The sequence below is a fragment of the Asterias rubens genome, chromosome 13 (assembly GCF_902459465.1).
Source record: "Asterias rubens chromosome 13, eAstRub1.3, whole genome shotgun sequence".
Classification (NCBI taxonomy): domain Eukaryota; kingdom Metazoa; phylum Echinodermata; class Asteroidea; order Forcipulatida; family Asteriidae; genus Asterias; species Asterias rubens.
Genome location: NC_047074.1, coordinates 2,705,487 through 2,728,530, shown reverse-complemented (window position 1 = coordinate 2,728,530; position 23,044 = coordinate 2,705,487). Strand labels below are relative to the sequence as shown.

The following is a 23,044-nucleotide window of genomic DNA, read 5'->3' as shown; positions in this document are numbered from 1 at the left end:
GGCCTATAACTGTTTAAAAATTGTAAACAAATTTAAAACTAACTTTTTTTTATAGGTTGGTTCTTTATTGATCAAAGAAAACGCTAAGAAATTTGTCCAGTACAATTATTAATGAGATAACAATAAAAATTGTTGGTTGAACAAAGAAAACTTTACTACAGGGGGCTTTGAACCTGCAACCTCCAGATTAACGTGCCGGCACTCTACAAACTAGTGTTGGTGGTCTCCCTATTATGTCAACACCCTGGAAAATTAAACTATGACACAATGAAACATGGACCATTTCATGTTTATATATTCATTTTGTTTTAATATCTGACATCAATTATCAACATACAAAAATAATATTCAATCAATATAATTAGTTATACAATTTGTTAATAAAATTCACAAATCACTATTTTTTTACCTAAATACTAGTATTAGTTCCAGAAATGTGTTGGTATATTTTTTATATAGTTGAGGTAACTCAATTCTCAGAGTACTATTGACTGAAAATTTTGTGGATTGAATTTCAAAATTTCTGGAACAAATAAATTGAAGTTAAATAAGATAGAAATTATGATAAAATAAGATATTTGATATAAATTCAGGTCATAGTTCATAGTTCATGTCACTAAAACAAGGCACAGCAGTCAAGAATGGAACCCAAGCGTCAATTCAGAACCATTTTGCCGTTATCACAAATTGGTCAGAAACAATCACTCTATAAAAGTCTTGACACAGTTTCCCGCATAGAGGTTCTTTCAAACTTGTGATTGGAGTCATGTCTGAGTGATCAGAGTTTTTCGAAACAAAAAATGGAAGCACCTAGTCTTTCGCACTTAGTATTAGCTTAAGGACCAGGGCCCAATTTCATAGCGCCGCTTAACAGTAAGCAAATTTGTGTGCTTACTGTAGCAGAAAAATTTGCTTAAGCCTTAGGGTATTTCACAGGTTAGCAGAAAAATTGGGCGGCCATATTGCGTGTTTACCGTGTATTTGCATTGTGATGTCATTTATTTTTGTGTGGTAAGCACCGGAAGGTTAGCATGCCTTTTCGTGTGCTTATGGTTAGCAGCGCTATGAAATAGAAATTGCACAGTAAGTAGAAAATCGGCCGCAGCGCTATGAAATTGGGCCCTGCTGTGGTTTCATGGACAAAAGGCAGGACGATATGTTATAGCATGGAGCATCCATGCATACTATTTAAATGACCACTATATCAGATGGTACTTTCTGACTATGATTAACAGAAAATTGGATTCAAATGTCACTAAATGTATCTACCCTGCTTTTTAACTAGTGTAAAAATACTCTTAATAATAGAGATATACATGTATGAAGACATGAAGAAACAGCAATGGGAACGCTTAGTGGCAGCAGAACATATCAGGTAAATTTCTATTGTTTACGTTGTGGTGAGCATGTCAACACGAGAACAATGGATTAACAGGTTAAGTCTGCTGCCACCTAGCGTCCCAATGTCCCCCTTTGTAAAACTGGATATACATTTTTTAAATCTCTATTTAAATTCCGTAAGCCCATTACTAAATCATTATAAACAGAGGTAAAGAAATACCAACTAGTTGTTTAAACACAGTGAGGCCATCTTTTTAAACTGATCAAGAACCTGACCTAGGCCCAATTTCATAGAGCTGCTAAGCACAAAAATTTGCTAAGCATGAAATTTCTGCCTCGATAAAAACAGGATTACCAACAAAATTTTCACATGATTTTTAGGATGAGCAAACATCAGCTGAATACCAGTAACAAGCAATATGCAACAAAGGGAAATTTTGTTGGTAATCCTGTTTTTCTCAAGGAAGAAATTTCATGCTTAGCAAATTGTTGTGCTTAGTAGCTCTATGAAATTGGGCCCTGGATGGTTTAAACAACTAGTTTCAAACCAATTCACCACACTTTGAAACCCTTATTACAAATGAGTTACAAGTTGCTGCCATTTGCATTGCTGTTTGGATTTTGTGTGTGGTGTAAAACGCTGCTTCAAAGCACACAGGCGTTTGGCCCTTGTGTGAACTTGCCCTAGTTTGCCAACTTCCAAAATACCTCCGGAGCTAATATCGACTCTTCATCCTCAAACCATGTTATATTTTCATAATATGACTTCCATTTACAGAAAATGAACCGCTTTATCTCATCGTTACTAACTCCTCTCCTGATGTTGGATGGATGGCTAATGTGTTATCAAAGTCTGCCTTTGTCGCTCCCATCGTTATGGCAACAGAGAAGCCTTGTAGGATCTCGTCTACGGCCATGCCCTGCATGTGAAGCCCAACAACCTGAAATGGCAAGAACAAACAAAAATTATTCACCGCTTAAAGACACTGGACAATATTGGTTATTGTCAAAGACCAGTCTTCTCAATTAGTGTATCTCATGCATAAAATAACAAACCTGTGTAAATTTGCGCTCAGTTGGTCGTCGACGTTGCAAGATAATAATGAAAGAAAAAACACCCTTGTCACACAAAGTTGTGTGCTTTCAGATGCGTGATTTCAAGACCTCAAAATCTAATTCTGAGGTCTCGAAATCAAATTCGTGGAAAATTACTTCTTTCTCGGAAAACTACGACACTTCAGAGGGAGCCGTTTCTCACAATGTTTTATACTATCAACAGCTCCCCATTACACGTTACCAAGTAAGTTTTTTTTTGCTAATAGCTATTTTGAGTTATTACCAAAGTGTCCACTGCCTTTAATCCCTTCATCAACGGGAGGTGTGTCATGTTGTGGTCGAGCAGTCTAGTTCACCTAGCCCAAGCTTTGGTAGTGTCAGCAGCAGAATGGTTTGAATCCTGGTCATGACACTTGTGCCCTCGGGCAAGCACTTAATTGCTTCCGTAAAAGGTGCGACAGTATTGAATTCTACTCTACCAGCCAGGCTCCTAGTGGATGATACCCATGCCTAAATCCTTATGAACTGTGAAGAGGGTAACCACACAGGAGCCTGGTTGGTAGAGCAAAATGGGACCTTCGGAACATTTAACAAAGTAAATATGGTTAAGTGCCTTGCTTTATAACGGTTAAAGGGAAGGTACACATTTGGTTATTACTCAAAAGAAATATTAACTTAAAACTGACTTGGTAACGAGCATTGGAGAGCTGATGATAGTATAAAACATTGTAAGAAACAGCTCCTTCTGAAGTAGCATAGCTTTTGAGAAAGAGGTTATGTCTTACTAAAGTAATAAAAGACTTCTAGCCAGAAGTCTTTTATTCCTATCTGAAAGCACACAAATTCATCCAACAAGGGTGGTTCTTTTTCTCATAATTTTCTCGCAACTTCGATGACCATTTAGCTCAAATTTTCACAGGTTTGTTATTTTATGCTTCTGTTGGGATACACAAAGTGAGAAGACTGGTCTTTGACAGTTACCAAACGTGTACCTTCCCTTTAAGGGTACAAGTGTCATGATCGTGTATACACAATACCAGAGCATGGGTCCGGTGCACTAGACCCCTCGGCCACGACACTGCTCAAAGTATTTAGCCTCCCCTGGCACTTCCATTTTGATTGAACATCAAGAGCAACAAGTTCACTTTCTATATCTCAAATTAGTTAAAGCTGAAGTTTCTGTGAATGATTACGGTACGAATGCATTCAATCGTAATATAAATAGTGGCTCATTTTACACAAAAACTTGACCTTAAACGACAAGACATACCTTTTCCTCTGGACCTGCACAAATCAACTTCATCTTGGTTTTCTCTTTGCGTTGAGTCATAGCAAAGTACATATTGTTGAATGACGACTGGTAGATCTTCAGATTGTCTTTTCCGTATTTTGCTTCAGCTTCCGCTAAATAAAAGAAAGGAGCAGATTTTCAGACTCATTTTGTTGTTGTGGGTTTGAATCCTACCAAGCTAACCGCTGAATTCACAATGACTAGAATAAGTATCGTCTTCCAGTTATTGAATCACAATTGCTTGATTTGTGCAATTTATAATCATAGGCGTTGAACCAATGTTTGTATGAAAGAAATTGGCCAATGCCAGCTCGGTGTTTATATCCCCTTGTGGTAGTTTGCCGAGTTCCCTTGACGGGAAGATCATCTTTAAAAAAAAAAAATTAAAAAAAAATTAATATTTTGTCAGCTCTACCAATCCTGTGTAATACCTCTAAAGAAAATAGTTCAAACCCAAATTTAAGAAGTTTCAATCAGTCTACTCTGAGTGTCTTCAAGGAGAAATCTTTCTGACTGACCTTGTGTGAGACCGATGGTTCCAATAGGTGGATGGGAGAAGACTACGGTGGGAATGAGGTCATAGTTCATCTTGTAATCCGGCTTGTTGTCAAACAATCGGTGAGCGAGCTTCCTGCCCGCCGCGATGGCAACTGAATCAGAGAGGGATTAAATAGAACTAAAAGGATTAAACCTGAATTGAATTGATAGTTATCCTTTTTTCAATGAGTATGCCAGTTGCGTTATCAATCAGTTGTCGTGTATCTATTAGAATGGGTCAATGCATATGTCTTGCGAGCTGCCCACAAAATCTCTGTGCATACATCTTTCAGAACTCATCAAACAGAAAGTTCCATCAAGCGCTGGTTACGATCTTCCACATCCTCTCACCTTCAACTGATGTCTGGCCCTCGTGTGAAAACACGCTACGGTGACAGAGCTGTCTCTGTTGCCGCTCCCAAATTATGGAACACTTAAGCAGCGGTCCCAACCCACGTACTTACACCTTGCGCAAACCGTGCGAGTGACAAGCGTTGACGTACTCCCTCCCTGCTCTTGCCACTCCCTCCCCACGTTTTCAGAAAAACGTGGCGGACGTGGCCTCCCAAAAAAACGTACGGACAAAAACACGCACGGTGGGTTGTGACCGAGGCTTTAGTCAATCATAATCAGTTTACTAGTACAATCTACAGACTAGGACCAAATCATAACCCAAATCCCAAACTGTTGGACTCTGATTGTAGTAGTATGCCTGATTCCATGTGAATCATGAAACCAGCCCAGTCCTCAGTCCAATACATGTATTGACCAATTTCACCTGACGTCATCATAAAAAAAAACTTGAATGCGCCATACTGGTGGGCAATTCACTGTACGTTTTTATATATAACTCTATGATGTGCGTTATGCAGTGAAAGTGTGCGTTTTAGGCGACGCGGCATTAATACACGTAAACCTAACTTGCCCACCAACATGGTGAGCGCGGATCAGTCGCCGCGTGTGACGCGCGTGCAAGGGGTCAATAGTCAAACACCAGGCCTGATACTTCATGGGGGCAATTGCCTCCGTTGCCAGTGGTCATTGCCTCGATGCCCCTTGAATTGTGCAAACAGAAACGTACAAGTTCCTCATGGAGGTTCCCTTGACCAATGAAGAAATACCTTGGTGCCTCTGCCCTTTCAAAAACGAAGCATCAAGCATGAAACACAACATGCTGTTGGGTTTTGATGGATTGAGGGGGGTTAGGGTTGTTGTTTGACCTTACCTGGAGTTAATAAAGCTTTACCACACACATCTCCTAGTGCATAGATTCCTTTGGTGCATGTATTCTGGAACTCATCCACTACGATGTTATGCTTTGCGTCTACAGTCACTCCCTGAAACAAACCATCAAACAAATTTTTGTTTAATATGGCAAACTGCATAGCGGAGATAGCCATTATTGTACAATGTCGGCTCTTCCAGGTAAATTGTGTGTTAAATTTAATTTTGTTATATTATGAAAGTTCGCCCTACACAAGGCTAAAAGCCACCATTGGTAAGGGGCTACAGAAAGAAAAACTATTCAATTGAAAAATAACTGCGGGGAGCTGAAGGTATGAATTGTTATTTCCTTTTGAAACAGTCTAGATTGTAGGATGGAGTGAAACACGCAACAGGCAAGAAGTTCTAGAGGTAAAGAACTAAGATGCAGTATATGGAATAAAGCTGTTCAATGGCTCTTTGTTCTACATCTTAGCAAATCGAGAGTCTGCTCTGAACATGCGCTTCGGAATAAGTTTAGTCTTAGATAGATGGCGCTTTATAAGTTTTAATGATTATTATTATTACATTTATTATTATTAACAGAGCCGGTTGTAAAACTTCCTATATGATCAGTGTAGCATCCTTGCCTGCCAGAAAGGTCATGTAATGTACAAGGTCACTCCTTGTGTACACAAAACTTACTTGGTCTATTAAAGAAAGACACTAACTTATTGTTCATATACAGGTTTTCCAATTTACAGCATTTATGGGTTGGTGGAAAATACTGTAGTTAGCCAGATATGGATTAAAAGTTAGCCAGATATGGATTAAAGGTTGCCTAATTTTAACATAGTTTCCCATACTTAGATATAAAAATACTGGCTGGAAATGTCTAGAAAAAAAATCAAAATTGTAAACAAGTAAGTAATGATCTTGCTGCTACAGAAAGATTCTTATTCGTTACTCACCACTTTCTCCAAGTCAAGTGAGTCAGAGTTCGGTGTCCTGCCTACTGCCCAGATAACGCAGTCGAACCCACTGAATACTCCTGCAGTTGTCTCAAACGTCATGGTACCGTCCTCACATTTCTTCAGAGATTTTGACTGAAGGTAAAAACAAACAAACAGACATTGATATCGCATTCCAGATGGAGGGGCAGACCGCGGAAAGACCTGTGTGAAAAGGTCGGCCAGACAGAGTAGTGTTTTAAACGAGGCTTTTAGTAACCTAATAAGAGTCAAAGAAAACTTACCACACTGTTCTTGACCAGGGTCATCTTTGAATCCTCAATTGTCTGCGTGATATTTTCAGTCACCATAGAGTCAAAGGTCCTTAAGGCCTACACGAAAGAGAAAAACAGTAATACCACATTATGTTATCGTTAAATATGCACAATCAATTCAATGCATGAACATGCATTCAAAACAAATATTTTCAAATAATCCCATTTATGCTTCTTTTTTCTTTGTTTAGGTCAGAGGGAAACTCACTAACACCCGGTTCAGTCAGGCGCTCCAGAGTGGCGCCGAACCAAATAGATTAGGAGCGACTCTGGGTCGACCCAATTAAATTTTGGTTTCAGACAGGTGAACTTAACATAACATTTACATTAGGTTTGGCTCGTGACAAGATCGACGTCTGAAACCAAGGCGCTCGAGAGTCGTTCCGACCGACTGCAACAGTAGATCTTTCGACTGTCGCTCCTAACTTTTCATGTACTTAATTCAGAATTTGGTTCAGCGCGACTCTGGAGTGCATGTCTGAAACGGGTGTATCAAACTAACCTGTTCCTTTCTAATGAAAAGAGATACATCACTTCCCAGCTCACTCAGTATTCCTGCTAGTTCCACTGCGATGTAACCTGCCCCAACTACTGCAGTTTTCCTGTTTGACATCAAAAATAAACAATTTGACAACAAAAATTAAAAGTGCACAGATTTACAAATAACTTACAGGGTTTACAGAAGGTAATGGTGAAAGACTTCCCATAAAATATTACTCAATGAAATGCTTTACTTTTTGAGAAAGCATTAAAACAATCATCAATTCTCGATATCGATAAAAACGGATTTATTTAGAACCAATGTCATGACACGGCGAAACGTGCAGAAACAAGAGTGGGTTTTCCCCATTATTTTCTCCCAACTCCGAGGACCGATTGAGCCTAAATTTTCACAGGTTTGTATTTTATATATAAGTTGTGATACACGAAGTGTGGGCCTTTGGACAATACTGTTTACCGATGTTGTGCGATTGCTTTAAGGATAATAAATTACTGAAGTAGAATCCAAGACTATCTTTTTTTAAATGTGCAGCTAAAGTGAACTTACTTTGGTAGATCTTCTAGTTCAAAGAACCCATCACTGGTAATTCCATGTTCAGCACCTGCAAGAAATAAAAAAGCAGTGTATGTTGAATGGAAGCTGTATAAAAGCACTTTATACTTCCTGGGAATGCTTCCGGCAAAGCGAATTTGATGTCACAGCTTTGTTTTCAGTGTGAACGTTTTGAGAACAGCTAAACTTTTCCAAATTGTTTGTTGCATTCGCAGAAAGTAAAAACAAGCCCTTTGACGACTAAACAGGCTTACTGTCATGTTGGTCTCGTTTCCAACAAAGCAAAAACCTATTGCATGGTCGAACATCACTGAATGGGAACTTTTATTTTCAATGTCTGCGAAAATTTTGAAAAGTTTGAAAAAGTACCCCCAAAAAGAGGAATGCAATGCCACTTTGCAACACGGGCATATATGATAAGTATAAACAAATCAAGGTACTGTAGACATAGTAGAGCACATGCTTTAAGCGCAAAAAGTAGCTATGCGTAAGAATATTTTGCTTACCAAAATAAAGTAACGGTAACTAACGGTAACCAGTCAAAAACCATTTCAACAAGTGATTTGTGACTGGTTTCCTGCTCATTGTTGCTTTGCATGTAAATGCTAGGTAATATTTTGAGCAGTGCATACAGTGGTCCATAACATTTAGGTTACATTTCCGCAGCTGTAACCAATAACTGTTTCCGTTATTGTCCAGTGGCTAACCAATAGCAAATTCAACAAAAACAGTTATTAGCTATGACTGCCATAACGCACACCCTGGGTCTTAGAAAGTGTTATTTATTCACCTGGAATGTCAGGAACAACAGGCTTTCCACCCGTCGCAATCAGGATGTGTTTGCCAGTGTACAACGTCCCGTCGACGACAACGCTACGATTGTCGGCAAACTTTGCAAAGCCATTGATGTAGGTGACCTTTGACCTCTCTAGGTTGCCAAAGTAGATCCCGTTTAGTCTCTTGATGTAGGCATCTCTCTTCTCTTTGATGGCACTGTAAGGGATGGGAAATAAATTCAGTCAAACGGAAACTGATTCTGGTCATTTTGAGAAGTTGGTTTAAACTTTCAATATCGTATGAAACTGAAATATCATTAATTCATGCATAATATATGGGAAAATTTTACGAGTGCAAGGGCTATTCTACAGGACCTACATTAGGTGTCGACTTTTATACATTTTCCAGGTTAGTCAAGCACACTTTCTATGATTGTTCCCCACTAGGTCAAACAAATTGGAAATCAGACTTAACTAGAGTAGGAAGAATACAAGTATGTTAACTACAAGTCTTAAAAATCATATCAACTCGATTTTAGGTCGACTGCATTGTTTGAAGGAAAACAATGATCTTGTCACTAATAACATACTTGTACACCGTTCAATGAAACAATCAAACATTTTATGAAAACTCCAGCTGTCTGATTTTTATCAAATTTCAATATGAAGAAAGGTGGTACATCTAAAATCTAGTTCCACTCCTATTTCCACTACTATTGAAGCAATATGTATTTAAACTGTTGAGTCTTGCACGTATTCGAACTATGGGACCTGTGTTACAATGCCTTAAAGGCAGTGGACACTATTGGTAATTACTCAAAATAATTATTAGCATAAAACCTTACTTGGTGACGAGTAATGGGGAAAGGTTGATGGCATAATTCATTGTGAGAAATGGCTCCCTCTGAAGTGGAGATTTTCAAGAAAGAAATAATTTTCCCTGAATTTGATTTTGAGACCTCAGATTTAGAATTTGAGGTCTCAAAATCAACCATCTATTAAACGCACACAACTTCGTGTGACAAGGGTGTTTTTTCTTTCATTATTATCTCGCAACTTTGACGACCGATTGAGCTCAAATTTTCACAGGTTTGTTATTTTATGCATATGTTGAGATGATACACCAAGTGAGAAGACTGGTGTTTGACAATTACCAATAGTGTCCACTGTCTTTAAGTTGGTTTCCTAAAAGCATTGTATTACAACCCTTGGTCCCCAAAATGTTGGTCCCCATTGTTTGTGTGAGACTTGCACTGTCTATTTACCTCCACGAGAAGGACTTTTTCTGCACATCGTATCCATAGTCCGGTTGGTCATGTATAAACTCAGAGTGCATTGCAGTCAGAAACATCACCTTCTTGGGAACACACCCTACATTTACCTGCAAATACCAAACAAAAAGTAAATCAAACATCTCTCCACGGGTGCTTATTCAAATCAAAACAGAGACGGGTCAGAAACATCTCTTGGGAACACACCCTACATTTACCTGCAAATACCAAACAAAAAGTAAATCAAACATCTCTCCACGGGTGCTTATTCAAATCAAAACAGAGACGGATAAGCAGGCATGTATGCCTTGTTTTTGAAAGGGCAAGGGTAGGGGCACTAAGGCATTTTCTCATTGGTAAAGGGCACCATGAGGAAATTGTAAATTTCTACTCTAGCAAAGGCAATGACCAGGGTACACAAAGGCAATCGCCTCCTTGCCTCCGTGAAGTATCAGGCTTGGATAAGCCATAGTTGTTATTGCTATAGGGCGAGAGCAAAGAGCGCCGGCACGTTTATCCCGAGGTCATTGGTTCAAATCCTGCTCTAGTAAACTGTCTTTGTTCAACTCCAAAATTTACCTGGTCAGTTTCCCTTATGGTTTATTTTGATATTTCCTCATTTTAAATACTTGGTCTCGTCATGTGATCCCCCCCCCCCCCACCAATGATCAGGGGAAAAACACAAATTATAAACCTGTCAAGAACCTAAATATAAAGTACTTAAAGACGGGTTATAGGTACAACCTGGACTGTACAGCAAAAAAGTGCAAACAAATCTATTCTTTCATCCAGAAACTATTTCATTTCAAAGGACTGGGTACCCCGACACTGTTCCTGTTTTACTCAATCAACATCAGTGAATGGATGGCAGTTTGTCCCTCAATGTATTCCTAAACCCAGTTTACAAGTACTGGTATTCATTTGCAGTGAAGCTTAACTTACTGTTCATACAGAACTGCAGAGTTCCACTTCACTGCTCCTAGCAGTGGAAGGTATGAGCGTAGAGAGTATGTCCTTACTCTATGATATGAGATGAGAGTGTGGTTGTTTGTACTCTATTATTAAAGGCACTGGACGCTATTGGTAATTACTCAAAATAATTGTTTGCATAGACATAAACACAGAAAAAGCAATGGAGAGCTGTTGATAGTTTTAGTATAAAACATTGTGAGAAACAGCTCCCTCTGAAGTAACATAGTTTTCAAGGGAAAAAAGTAATTTTTCACTAAAATATTTGATTTGATTTTGAGACCTCAGAATTAGATTTTGAGGTCCCGTAATCAAGCATCTGGAAGCACACAACTTTGTGTGGCAAGGGTGTTGTGTTTTCTTCCATTATTATCTCGCAACTTCGACGACCAACAATTGAGTTCAAATATTCACAGGTTTGTTGTTCTGTGCATATGTTGAGATACACCAAGTGAGAAGACTAGTCTTTGACAATTACCAAAGGTGTCCAGTGTCTTTTTAACAAACATTTTCAATCATTCACTCATTCCATCAATTATAAAAATTTAATAAACTGCCATCACAAAGCTGAATTATGGTGCATGAGGTTGGACAGAAGAGTTAAAAATTGCTCAGAAAATAATATAAGAACCTGTGCACCTTATACAATGTAATCAGAACTTCAAAAGGTCAGGGAACATTTTCCACTGAACGGACAAAGATGACAAATGTAAAAATCCACCAAGAATGAAGGTCACTGAGGAAACAACACACAGCTTTTCCTTTTCCTACCACAGGAATATCCAAGGCTCCCCTCAATTAAAACTACTACAAGTACATACTAGGTTATAAAAAAAAAGGGGCAAAAACCTGTACTACCTGTACATGTATTAACCTTGTGAGCTACAATCAAGTTATCACTACATTATATTAAATAGTATACAGGTCAGGTCTGGAATTTTACACTGAAAAGACCCAAGGCCAGTAACTTCAGTGTCAGACCAGTATAAGGCCACATTAAAAAAAAAATTGTTTACCATCCTTTTTTTTGCGGATTGGGGGGAGGGAGGGAGTTTAAAAAAAAAAAAAAAATTTAAGTTTTGTTGACAAGCCAAATATAAAATAAAAAATAAAGAAATCATCACAATCACTAAAAAACGAAGGGTTTGTGTGTTTTTGATGTTTTCAATAGTTTTGACAAACAAATTTAACTCCTAGATGACATTTTCCAAGTTCTCACACCTGCAATGGTTACTATAGCAACCTACTTGAAACTCTTCTGCAATGTGGTATATTTTTTAACAAGGACAATACCAATAGAGAACACACTGCAGAGTTGATCTACATAAAGGGAGCCATTAGGTAGGGTCTCGCTATTCATGTCATTGCTTTGAGCAGATAGCCTAGCTGTGTTTGTTAGAAAAACTGCAAAGTCATTCAACAATGATATGCAGATAATCCAAACTGTTCAGCTTTCGGGGGGGGGGGGGGGGGGGGGGGGCACAACTTTTCTTTTGATCCAGTTAGTTACATGTTCAATGCTTCTTAAAGGTGGGAAATGTACATGTTTGTATAACAGAAAATCACTGTAATACAGTATTTTGTTCAATTTTAGGGTTTGAAGGGGATCGATTATTCATGACACAGTTTTTTAAAGTAATTGCATTCTCTCTATACTAGTTTTCTATAAAGCACACCATCATCTACCATTGTTGCAATCGCCCTTGATATTTTGAAAGGGTGTGGGGAGGCTTCAATTGCTATTTTTGTTTTACAATGACAGTATTTCTGAAAATCAACATTAGTCCATGGTTTTGTTTGTGTACATACAGACAAACCCATAAGGTTTATCACACAAACCATGAACTATGTCTGTGATTATTTTATCAGCTCTAATATTCCTGTATTTTACCTTGAAATGAAAGTTTGAGGTTAAACCTTCAGTGCAGTCGTAATGAAACAGGAAACATCAGTAGGTGGGCCTATGTATCTCATTATTCCCTAGCTGGTGATCCTCCATTTATTTATCAATGAAATAGAAAACATTATTCATAGTGTCTATTGACTTGTGGTGTTATACCTGTGTTAATTTTTGCTTTGTAAATCATTCCTCAAAAAGCTGCTTAAAGTTTAAACAAACACCCCTGATGAAAAAAAACACACAACCCAAAATAGTATGATCTGAATTCTGATCGAAACGCTGTTGTATAAATACAATAACATCAACGATTAACAAAAAATTAAAGAAAATGACAATTGAGTTTTTTACATGGCTCTGAAGGATTCATTCAAGAGATGAGGCCTGACGATGAGGAAAGGTAGATTGCAAAAACTATATATAAAATGTAGGGAAAAAAAAAAAAAAAAAAAAAAAAACTCATGTATAATTTTTAGTCTCAACAGTTTTGAAAAAAAAGAAAAAAAAAAAAAAAATGTAAAACCTCAAACTCCAAAACCTCCATGCAATATAAAACCATCATCATGACAAAGCTATTTTTTATACACAGCTCAAATCATTCATTGAGCATGTTTCTTAAGTTTAAATAATGTAAACAGTTATGAATTAGTTATTACTGGAAACCATGGAGTTTATAAAACTTTAATTTAAGATAATCATTACTTTTATATTCCAATTTGATTTGAATATAAATAGGCCTACTGTACTGTACTTTTTATTTTAAACTGTTTATTATAGCCTAATTTAAACATTAAACAAGACCAAACATAAATCAACCATCCCATTACTACCAATGCTGAGTATTTGTTGTCTAAATCGTTCAATTTATCACTTTCAAAAGTGCCACACCTTTAATAAATCCTATCCCTCCAAAGTCACACATCACTGCCTATTAAAGTAAAAAAAACTCATCCATTCAAACATGCGCAAAGTTTTATCATCAGTAAAAATGTTATGTTTACACTTAGTACTAGTACGTAGGGTTAAAGTGAAAGATTAGACTTACACACGTGCCGCCCAATGGTCCGGACTCTATCAGGCCGACAGAAACACCGAATTCAGCAGCCCGCCTCGCACTGGCAATTCCTCCTGATCCTCCCCCTAACACCAAGTAATCAAACGTCTTCGTTGCTACCGGTGGCATGTTGCAAATCTTCCTCTTCAAGCTAAAAATGCAAGAGTAAAAGTTACACCTTTGGAGGAGAGTGCTGGCAACTTTAGAATGCATATTTTTAACTGGAATAACTAAAGTAGCCCAAACAGAAAAGCTTTTGCCCTTTGTGAAGTGATAAAGTAAACAACGATTGGGCTCGCTGTATGGAGATGTTATGCTATAAAATCGCCCACACGCACACGACCCTGGTTGAAAGTTCAAAGGTCACATAAAGCTTTCATCGCTTGGAATCGAAGTACTTCAGAAAGTGGCGACATTTTGGTTCGTTAAACCGCCTTATTTTCCCCTTTTATTGTTAACTATTAACGCGAGATACAAGCTGATGTGTGTTTTGAGGTAACAATGCTTATTTTCATCTCGATATCTTAAACTTTGATGGGTAAACCAAGTAATTTACGTAGCTTGGAGCCGGAAAATCTGCCTGCTCTTTACAAAAAAATTGAAAAAGTGGCAATGCAATTATTTGAGGGCGCTGTATTAGTTACAGTGCTAGATTGTATCATTTTTATGTTGTTGTTTTTTGCAATTTCAGTCATGTTTTAGTAAGTCAGTGTTTCATACATGTACAATGTAGATGCTCAATATGTTCATCACTATCTAATTCTAATCTAAAAAAGCTGACATTTGTAAGTAATAAGGTTTATCGCGAATAGCAAAATATCAAGAGAGGGCGCTGTTGAACCCACACTAAGGTATAGGCGTTGCGTGCGCGAGTCGTAGAAACTGCATAGAAACCGCCCCATATTCCTTCCCACAATGCATTGCGTTTCTGAATCGCGATAAACCTTATGTTAGCGTAATGTAATTGTAACTCCTTCTTTCTGCTCTGCAAATTACTGAATGCAGCGTAAACATTAGCCCTGGTACTATTGTGTACTAGTACTGGTATGCATCAGGCATTTTATGCAACGGAGGAGTCCAACCGGGGCTACATAGACATCAGCTCAGAAAAATTGACTGGAGCAAGACTTGCACCTGTGACTCCCCCCCCCCCCCCCCCCCCATTAACTTGTGAACGCTTTACCATATATATAGAGGCTTTACCGACTGCCTTAGTGCAGCGGGAGTCTTCTTGGAGTACAGCAAAGTACCAAATCGGCGTGCTTCGGTTGAGCGTGCTCGCGGGGCCCACACAGAGCTCCAGTCCCCACCAGTTGGTTGAGCGTTGACACAATAATTCGGAAGGTCGCAGGTTCAAGTCATGCTATTAATCAATTTATCTTTGTTCAAATCAAAATTATTTCAATGATAATTTCAATCAAATAACTTCATATTTTCTTTTATATTGCAGAACAGAAGAGAAGTTTGCCACATATACTGTACCGTCTTCTTCAACTGAAATAGATGTCGCAGATGAACGCAATGCAATTATGAAAGTTACGAGACGCACAGAGTCTTAGAAACATCACTCATCTCAAGATGCAGCATGATTCGGATCATGATGGACACATTGATATGTTCTCCCATTCAACCACTAAATACGGTGAACATAAAGAACATATCGATTTGAAACAGTTCCCATCACATCCACACTACTCAGCTGCCGACCATATCGATAATAATTCGTTCAGCGCTAGTAGCAGCAGCAACATCACCCAGCCGACGCCAGACCTCAGCAAATCCTCACATCATCGAAGTCTCCATCGGTCACTGAAAATGAATAACAGAATTTTGGGGAGACGGCGACCATTTCAGTGTAGGTACTGCAGTTTCACTTGTCCGTCTGCGACAAACTTATCCATCCACATGCGTATACACACTGGAGAGAAGCCCTACAAATGTGGGACATGCTCATACGCCTCGGCAAGAAAACAAAATCTCTTCCGGCACATCACAACAGTCCACAAGTCTGATCCTGTCGAGGCTAGTGCTTCTTTGCATAGTGCATACCCCATTGGGCTACAACCTACTCTAGATGATGGACTGCCGATTGTCGAGAATGTCTACGGCAATGTCCAAGATGTGGTGTTCGTCGACGGAGAGTCGGTCAAGGTGATCGGAAGAGACCAGAGTCAATACCCGACGTCAGAACTCTCTCCTACTACTCCACATATCAGTCAAGTCTTTTCATGTGACAGTCAGGCCAGCAGTAGCAGTAGCCAGCAACCCGATGTTGTTGATGTTACACCAGTTACCAATCCCACTTCTGCAACCGAGTTCTCAACAAGACATTATGCCGATGGAAGTAGATTCATATTCGCTAGTGGAAATGCAGCAACAACCATCAATACTAAAATATCCCAATCAAGCGTGCTAGACCCTCAGTTTAATGCAAATAGTGAGATTGTTCCACAACATACGCAAAGTGGAGCCGTGAATAATGGTGCTCAGCAACTCCAACAAGCTTCATCCCAAATTGCAATCTCAACTAAGAAAACTGAAGCGCCAATCCAGACAACGGTGTATAAAGAACCAATAACTGGAGCTATGAAAAGAAAACAGGGGAAAAGCTCAAGCCATACAACCCTAAAGAATATCCTAGACGGCCCGATGATACTCCAAAATAAAAATACGGGTAATTCCACAATTGCATCTTCAAGCGTTGGCAGTTTCCGTCCATTAGAGACAATGAACAGCAGCATGAAGATAATTCAGAGTGAGGAAGATTTGGAAGACGTTCTCGAAGGGAGACAGAAAAGTTTCCGGAGTCCTTCTTCCATCGCCTCAAATAAACAGCAGTCTGAGTTTCCTCAAAGTGCAAGAAAAACTGGATCAGTCATAGACACTGGTTTCTTGTCATTCCCCAGAGAAAGCCCAGATGGTGTATACACACCAGAGACGAGTCGTAAAGTCCGGACGCCAGACACGTTACCTCAACAAACTCACATCGCAACCTCACAAACGAGAATCTTCCGCCGTAATCAGTTTCCTATCATGAATTCATCGCCGATGAGAATAGCAAAAGAAAAATCCATCAAAAACCCTGAGTCAGCAGGTTCCACTTTAATCAAACAAACTGCCAAACGCCCAATCATTACCAATGTTACGAATAGAAAAATTATGACGCCACAATCTTCGGAAAACCAGCGAAAAGTGAACTTTCAGAATTTCTATAAGGGTCCAACAGTGAAAGAACGTAATGTGTCTGCCGTCCCTGTGGGGAAAGATCTCCAAGATAGAAAACGTAGTCCGGTGGTTCATTTAGAAAACGATCAAAGTTTTATGCAGGAAAGTTCCAGACAGATGACGTCTAGGAGGTATAATAGAGGATCCCTAACAGTACAAGTTGATCTGAGCAAACTCATGTGTTGCGCAGCTAGGAAGCTGTTGCAGGCCCACCTAGAAGAATGTGACGTTTGCGAAATTAATCTACCATTTGAAAATGAAGAGAGACAGGTTGGTTGCAGGGGACAACCAGGATGTAGTCCCAGATTTGTAGGAAAGCACGAAAACGATGACATCTTCGGTAGGAAAGGAAATTCCTCACAGGATAGTCAAAATCAGAGATACTCTAACAAACAGCAAGCTGGTGCTAATCGTACCACAAATGTAGAGCAAGTAGTAACAATAGATACCGACGATGAAATGGATCTCTCGGACTTGAGTAACTCTAGAAACTCCATCCATGAACCAAGATCTGTTCAAGTCAGTCCAGGCGTGGGTCACCTAGTCTTAGAACAAAATGTTGCAAAAGAGTCCAGTAAATATGGACCCTTATCCAGCCACAGAAGGCCATGTTCTCCGCCCACTACGGAGCCCAGTGCGGTAGCTAATACATCCTTAGTAGGCTCTCCCAGCATTCCGATCACATCGCCATACGTCCAACCCAGAGCACCTCAATCTACTCCCGAGCACTCGGCCGAGCAACTGCGATCCAAACGAAGCGCCGAGATACTTGCCTACATGAACGCCGAACTGCAGCAGGGAATGAAACGTAAACAACCCAGAAAATGCGATCTCTGCGGGAAAGTGTTCCACACGAAAGCTCAGCTGCGAAACCACCGCCGCGTACATATTGAAACGCGACAGCTTTTCCGATGCACCATTTGCCGTTACTGTACTGTGCATTATAAGTTCTTGAAACGCCATATCACGGAGAAGCATGTTGGAAGGAAGCCGAACACAACTCAAGGCAATTTCTGCAAGGAGTCAACCAAAACGGGTGAGATGGCTTCTCAACTGGAGGTGGTTCACACTGACGAAGGTGAAGGGAGAAAACAAGACGAAGCCCCCTCTAGAGATTCAAGTCTTTCATTGGATGAGAACAACCAATCACCAGGTATGACATTACCGGGCCTTCCTAACATTCCTAATACTTCACGGAGGCAATGAAGGTGATTGTCTCCATGCCCCTTGATCATTACCTTGGTGCCATTGAAAAGCTCCAGTAGAAATTTACAATTTCCTCACAGGGTGCCCTTTACCAAGCAGAAAATGCCTTGGTGCCCCTTCCCTTTCAAAAAACGAAGCATAGGCATGCAATATGACTGCTGATCATCTCAGCAAAAACCCAAATAATTTACTGTACAATGTAAGACAGATCACTGGAAGTGTTCAATGAATACCTAACAATCCTAAAAAATTTAAAATGGAAAATAATTTGAAGGATACCATTTCTGCTAATAGACTGTGTTTGTGCTACTCTCACACTGCGTACACTCAATCACCAAGAAAGGAGTATGAGATTCAGCATTTTTATCCGACCACAGATCCCAACAGTTACACAAAAACACAAGAAAAATCTGCAATTTCTGACAAAACAGGAAATTACCACAACAAGTTTGTATGTCTGATCCATCTTTGCATTTACACGAGTGCTTGATCCTGCTGTGGTCCCACTTTTAATCCCAGCACTCACATGAAATGCAGAGGTCATACTTTTTGAGAGCTTGTTACGTTTGGTATCATAATCACCACAAAGTCCAAAATTGAAAAGAAATTACAGCTGATTAATAACAACAACAAAATCTCCAAATCATCAACTTTTTAACAGTTTTTTTTTTCTATTTTACTTTCGCAGAAAAACAATGCAAGCATCAAGATATGATTCCTGTAGACACAGATGACTGCACGACGGTTGATACTGATGTGGTGACGTTAAAAGAAACTGAGGGTTCTACATCGCAAATCCCGGCCGTGGGTGACGAAGAAAATGCTGTAATCCTTGCCATGGAAGTCAAACAAGAAGAAATTACAGAAGTATGAACTTTGTGATAATATAACAGTTTTATTCCCTCTAATGGGAGAGTACGAGCCGCCATATGCAAATATCTATCTTTTTCACACTACTCTTTTCCCCGGGGGCAACCCTTTCACACTTGGATCACTTCATTCCTGATCCACCATTTTCCCTTAAAGGGAAGGTACGCGTTTGGTAGTTACTCAAAACAAATATTAACTTAAAAACTGACTTGGTAACGAGCATTGGAGAGCTGTTGATAGTATAAAACATTGTGGGAAACGACTCCCTCTGAAGTAGCGTAGTTTTTGAGAAAGAGGTAATGAAAGCACACAAATTCGTTCAACAAGGGTGTTTTTTTCTTTCATTATTTTCTCGCAACTTCGATGACCAATTGGGCCCAAATTTTCACAGGCTTGTTATTTTATGGTTATGATGGGATACACCAAGTGAGAAGACTGGTCTTTGACAATTACCAACTGTGTACCCTCCCTTTAATAGTGGTCCACTGTTGTCCACTGGGATCAAAGATACAGTGTGAAAAGGACTTCAAGACACTGGACACTATTGGTAATTGTCAAAGACTAGCTTTTACAGTTTTGTGTATCTCAACATATACATAAAATAACAAACCTGTGAACATTTGAGCTCAATCGGTCATAGAAGTTGCGAGATAATAATGAAAGAAAAAAACATCCTTGTCACATGAAGTTGTGTGCTTTCAGATGCTACAGTTCGTCTGCTCAAGATGGTCATTAGTGCAATTTGTATGGGTTTCCTTAAATTGCTTACTGAATTTTTTGGAGCTCCTGGTAAATAGGGTTTATTGATCAAGAGTGGTCTTTAAAGTATTTGTTTGGCAAAAGAAACGTTTATTTTAAAAGTGAAACATTTATTTGTTGAATTTGATTTATTTGGTTCAAATTTATATGCAATTTTCTTTTTGAGGACCTTTTTATCATATGTTGCAATTAATGACATTATAGCACTGAGTTGACGAGTTGATGATATTGATTGGTCAGGCAGTAGGAGGGTTAAAAACCCAAAATGGAGTCGAGTCACACTGGGTAACAAGTTTCCATACAGCCTTCAGGGGAAACAGTAATGGTGGGATCACTGTTGTCTGTTGATTATAATGATAAACAAAAAATCATTAATGGGAAAAAAGTTTAGTAGTTTATCAACAACTCCCGTGGCAATGTTATGGGTGAATATGGGGCATGTGTCTTTCATTGGTACATGTAGTATGTACCTTGTACACTATCTATTTTTAAAGAAATTTTTAAAATTCAACCAATGTATTTAACCTATGAAATTTCCAGAACCAAAACTATTTGTATCTTAAACAGTATTGGTTTAATAATGTGTAAAATCATCCTGCTCTTTCCAGTGAATTGACAACGACTGCCCGGGCTGAAATGTGAAGTACTTGTAAGCGCTAGCTGCCATTTTAGTAAGCATATCATCGGATTCAACAATAGATCAGTGCAGACCATAAGCTTACTGAAATGGCAGTCCGGCTGCACTTCTTGTTCTAACAATACAATGTAGATGGAGGTCCAGTTGCTCATCTATCGTTGTTTGAAAACCATTCAACTGAACGGTTTGTGTGTAGTGGCACAACTGGGCCCAATTTCATGGCTCTGCTTACCGCCAAATTCTGCGCTTACGGTCACCATTCTCAGCTTGTGATTGTGATCTATGCAGTAACCCCTTGATAGTTCATCATTCAAAACCACAGTGGATGATATTGGATGTTGTCAGAAAATGTTTTTTAGAAATATAGTTGGTGGCACACTACATGGGCCCCATTTCATAAAGTTGCTTAGCAGAAAAAAAACATCTCGGCAATTTTTTTTTCTAAGCACAAAAATGAAGGAGGCACCAGTTGCAACAATTTGATGGAGTTTTGTCTGGGAACCAGTTTCTGTTAAGCAAGATTTTCCACCATGTTTATACTCTATTAAACGGCAACTGACTGCCATCTCAAACAAAGTTGTTGACAATAATAAGGAAACCGGCAACAAATGGCTAGATAGCTCAGTTGGTAGAGCGGCGGCACATTAATCCGTAGATCACAGGCTCAAATCCTGCTCTTGTCAAGTTTTCTTTGTTCAACCCAAAATAATTTTTTTAACTAGTTAACTTGCCAGTTTATTTTAGTCTTATAATTTGATTTGTAGCATTTTTATTTGATATGTTTTATTTAATGTTTTGATGAATTGTGTTATCACTTGGTAAACAAACATTATGGAGAGAACAATCAAATAGACAAGTTTTAATTTGTAAGCTCAACAAGTCAAAGGGGTAGAACCACTCCTTCAAAGAAATATAGGGTGCGTTCGATTAGCTTCCCCGGGTCGACCCCGATCTGCCCCGGTACGTTCAAATAGCTTGGACGTCATTCCAGGGGCTCACCCGGGTCAGCCCCCAGTGCCCTGCTTGTGGTGTGGGTCACTTCGGAAGTGACCCGAGGTGCATGACGTCACCTAGATAGGGCAAGTGATCGTTCGATTAGCTCTTTTCAGGGGCTCATCCGAATGAGCACCGTGGGGTCGACACAGGTAAGCTAATCAAAGGCACTCATTTACATCTGAAATGTATCGTCAGTAGTTCTGCCATTCTGGGAGTCGGTTCTTTTGTCTTTGTGTACAATTTTAATCCCAAATTGGCTGACAGAAAGTGATGTCGTGAAATGAGTCAAGTACGGGCCTGTGCTGTCAAGTAAGCAACTCATTAGCTGAATCAATCATAAACCATCTCTGCCCTGACAGGTATGCAGTTACCCATGGGTGACGAGAAACGATTAAAGTTAAGTGTCTTAAAAACCAGGAAAACTGGGATTCGATCCACATCCCCGCGACCAGACATGCCAGAACTTGATAGTGCAAGAGAAACGCTAGCTTTTTTGTGATACCTAACAAAAATTATGTACTTTTCTTCAATAATGTATTCCAAGAGGAATTCATGTAAACATGCATGTTAGTTAATAAATTATTATCAAGAAAATGATTGGTGCTATATTACAGTTTACTTTATTTTACTTTATTTCAAAATTTGAAATTAATTGTGACTAGAGTTGTCTCTTTGTAATACAGAGGAAATCATTTCTCAAAGAGGGATTTCAATCTTCATTGTTCTAAACAATGTTAGTATGAACAAATTACGGCTGCTGGTTTGCAAGATGCACATTAGAAACTCAAAACAAAATTGTGAACTTTTCCACAAAAGTAAAAGTTACGGCTTCGATATGATGTACTTGGTCTACTATTTAATCATGTAGTCAAATTGAATGATATTTAATGATAATTGTTTATCTAAAAAGTTAATAAAAAGACTACCCCCTTATTGAACAGAAACAAAAACTAATTTGTCTCAAAAGCATTACTTTTTACTATTCCATCTTGTCAATTTTTTATTTTTTTTGCAGAGATTTTAGAAAAACTTGTTGAGCAACTTATTAGTAAGCCTAAATTTTATTTTCAACATAACTTAAAGATGGTATGTCAGATTTTTGGCCCCAAACATTAAAAAATAGATTTTTTGAGTGAATAGTATTTCAAAGAGTATCACCCGCTCTAACGAAAAAAAGTTTAACTTTTACTTTTAATGGTCAGGAACCATGACAAAAATTTAAAACGTTTCTTATAAAACACATAAGAATTGGTCACGTGATATATTTTGAGCACTTTATTTCACTGCTACTAATAATTGGCGGAGTTTTTCGAGCAATGGCTCAAATGAAAGCTTGTAACTTTCTCAACCCCCATCAAAATACCTATTGAATTTTAAATCAAAATTTTTGGGTCAACTCGGCCAAAAATCTGACAAAGCATCTTTAATTTCTGACTTACAAACAAAAACAAATTAAGTCAATATTTCCCCTTCAAGTTCTATACTGAAAGAAGTTATCATAGGCCTTATACTTTGCCCTTTTTGGCAGGGGGATGGGGGCAGTGCAGGGGGGTGGGGTAGTGTAGGGGGGGGGGGGGTAGTGGTTACATTTTAAAGTTCCACACTATGAGCCCTAGC

The 23,044-nt window shown here is 38.9% G+C and overlaps 2 protein-coding genes across 3 annotated transcripts; one reads left to right on the top strand and one right to left on the bottom strand.

Annotated features, from left to right (window-relative positions):
• Positions 1–1,819: 1,819 nt before the first annotated feature.
• LOC117298528 (glutathione reductase, mitochondrial-like) lies at positions 1,820–13,950 on the bottom strand. Its single transcript, XM_033781831.1, has 11 exons — positions 13,726–13,950; positions 9,809–9,924; positions 8,558–8,760; positions 7,762–7,816; positions 7,216–7,315; positions 6,684–6,770; positions 6,400–6,534; positions 5,451–5,562; positions 4,207–4,338; positions 3,668–3,801; positions 1,820–2,282 (listed from the first exon to the last, which is right to left on the bottom strand). Exons 1-11 carry the CDS (start codon positions 13,945–13,947, stop codon positions 2,133–2,135), a joined length of 1,446 nt encoding a protein of 481 aa, XP_033637722.1. The 5' UTR covers positions 13,948–13,950; the 3' UTR covers positions 1,820–2,132.
• A 131-nt stretch (positions 13,951–14,081) lies between these two features.
• Positions 14,082–19,255, top strand: LOC117298527. Of its 2 annotated transcripts, none has more exons than XM_033781829.1 (3): positions 14,082–14,154; positions 15,185–18,112; positions 18,854–19,255. In XM_033781829.1, exons 2-3 carry the CDS (start codon positions 15,313–15,315, stop codon positions 19,036–19,038), a joined length of 2,985 nt encoding a protein of 994 aa, XP_033637720.1. In that variant the 5' UTR covers positions 14,082–14,154; positions 15,185–15,312; the 3' UTR covers positions 19,039–19,255. The 2 variants fall into 2 exon arrangements, with proteins under 2 accessions (XP_033637720.1, XP_033637721.1); XM_033781830.1 differs by having other exon boundaries at positions 14,131–14,154; positions 15,190–18,112.
• Positions 19,256–23,044: the final 3,789 nt, after the last annotated feature.

Bases quoted from the DNA above. Each gene is read 5' to 3' on its own strand.
- LOC117298528 (XM_033781831.1), bottom strand. From the start codon at position 13,947: ATGCATTCTAAAGTTGCCAGCACTCTCCTCCAAAGGTGTAACTTTTAC. The intron at 9,925-13,725 runs GTAAGTCTAATC...TGGTATTTGCAG, and splicing joins GACCATTGGGCGGCACGTGT to GTAAATGTAGGGTGTGTTCC. The intron at 7,817-8,557 runs GTGAATAAATAA...TATTTCTTGCAG, and splicing joins TGTTGTTCCTGACATTCCAG to GTGCTGAACATGGAATTACC.
- LOC117298527 (XM_033781829.1), top strand. From the start codon at position 15,313: ATGCAGCATGATTCGGATCATGATGGACACATTGATATGTTCTCCCAT. The intron at 18,113-18,853 runs GTATGACATTAC...TTACTTTCGCAG, and splicing joins TGAGAACAACCAATCACCAG to AAAAACAATGCAAGCATCAA.